Source organism: Morone saxatilis, unplaced genomic scaffold, assembly GCF_004916995.1.
Source record: "Morone saxatilis isolate NCDOM2014 unplaced genomic scaffold, NCSU_SB_2.0 Contig1, whole genome shotgun sequence".
Taxonomy (NCBI): Eukaryota; Metazoa; Chordata; class Actinopteri; family Moronidae; genus Morone; species Morone saxatilis.
This window is the reverse complement of record NW_023339651.1, coordinates 5,901,282-5,902,906: the sequence shown is the minus strand read 5'-3', so window position 1 is coordinate 5,902,906 and position 1,625 is coordinate 5,901,282. Positions and strand designations below refer to the sequence as shown.

At 40.4% G+C, this 1,625-nt stretch overlaps 1 protein-coding gene across 1 annotated transcript in view; it reads right to left on the bottom strand.

The window, feature by feature from the left end:
- Positions 1 to 63: 63 nt before the first annotated feature.
- Positions 64 to 1,625, bottom strand: part of LOC118333501 (5-hydroxytryptamine receptor 3A-like) — an 8,536-nt gene continuing 6,974 nt past the window's right edge. The window contains exons 9-11 of the mRNA XM_035669178.1: positions 1,349 to 1,518; positions 894 to 1,054; positions 64 to 282 (exon numbers count right to left, since the gene is read on the bottom strand). Coding sequence (XP_035525071.1) covers positions 64 to 282; positions 894 to 1,054; positions 1,349 to 1,518 — 550 coding nt within the window. The remainder of the gene's footprint in view (positions 283 to 893; positions 1,055 to 1,348; positions 1,519 to 1,625) is intronic.

Here is a 1,625-nt window from a genome sequence, read left to right as displayed (position 1 = left end):
CAGCATTATTAATGTGGACAAATAAATACACATTGAATCAGTATATTTGTTGTTACTCTGAGCTTATTTACCTATAAGTGGAACTCTGTTTGATGAGGTTGGAAGAATTTCATTCAGAATAAGTTGCAACACGGTGATGGCAAGCAGCACAGTGACTTTGAAGCTGAGCTTCTCGCCCCCGCTGTCTGAGATCAGGAAGGAGGATAAGTCCAGACACAAGAAGAACAGGACGGGCAGCATGAGGTTGATAATGTAGAGGGCAGACCTCCTCTTCATGAAGATCTGTGAAATTATGTTAAAAGGTCATGTGGTTGACCTTTACATTTGACAAAGGCCTAACTGAAGCAACTACAGATGTTACAGATATGTAGTACACAACAAGGCAATCTGACCTAAACTGCTCATATCTACACTGTTGCAAGAAGCACTCATATCACTTACTTAGAAGTAGTAATGAGAGAGGAAGGGTAGAAAGTCTACGTTCAGATTTTTGGTCAAGAAAACCAACAGTGGGAGTAATCTGCAGGAGCATCTGCAACCAAACTCCTCGTTTGGTGCTGGAGTCTTTTCTGTAAATGTTCAGGATGAAAGGAGCTGGGCAGGTGTGGGGAGACCGAAAACATCAGAAAATAGCCCCCCTGAAAGCCGTGGTGTAGTTTGCACACTGCTGGTATGGTACTGAGGGTCATTGAGTGGAGGGCTCTGGCAACTTGATGCTATTATTTGGGGTATTTATTAACATGTCTTGGGCTTCCAGGGCTTTGCTACATGCATATGAATCTCCAGAGATGAGCGTAGATGATAATGAGACAGGTATGTTGACGATGTTCCACCTCTTTGTACATATCATATTTACGTTCCATCTCTGTATGTCTGTCTTCAGAAACACTTACAGTGCAAACGATCCTGCTTTGGGTGAAGCCAAAAAGGTCGACAGTCTCGTTGGAGAGAGTCATGTTGACGAACAGCCACTCATACTGGGTCCGCATCACCTTGCAAGACCACTCTGTGATCTTTGAAGAGTTCAGATACCGAACAAGCTGTATTTCATTGACTGATGTGGGAGAGAACAGAACTGTGAGGGTTGTTAGCAGGTAACTAAAACTAAACAAAATTAAATTGGTGTGAAAGAACATCCTAGAAATAAAAAATCAGATTATTACATCTCTGACAATTACCATATCATAATTTAAAAAAACTCAAACTAAACATTTTAAACATTTAAACTCAATTTAAAACAAAAAAACTAATGAAAAATACAAAACTATAATAACTCTGATGCATTCAAACTCAACCATACGTAAGAACAACTTACAGGAACCCAAACTTTTAGACAGAACAGGCTCACCAGAGTGTACGACAGACTTGAAAGAGATGTTGCAGCTCTGGATGTCGAAGGGGAATTTGTGAACTCTCATCCTGCAGGAGCTCACCAGCACCTGGTCGTTCGTAACTTTGATTAAACCGTCGCTTTTAACAATGAGATAAGGACTTGGAGGGGCCTCATCCTTCTCTGTCCTGTATGAGAACACACAAATATGGTTTAAACTGTTGTAAACCAAATGCTTAAAAATGTTTTATTGACATTTGGTCCGATGACTTTATAAAGAGTCAGTGGAAAAAAC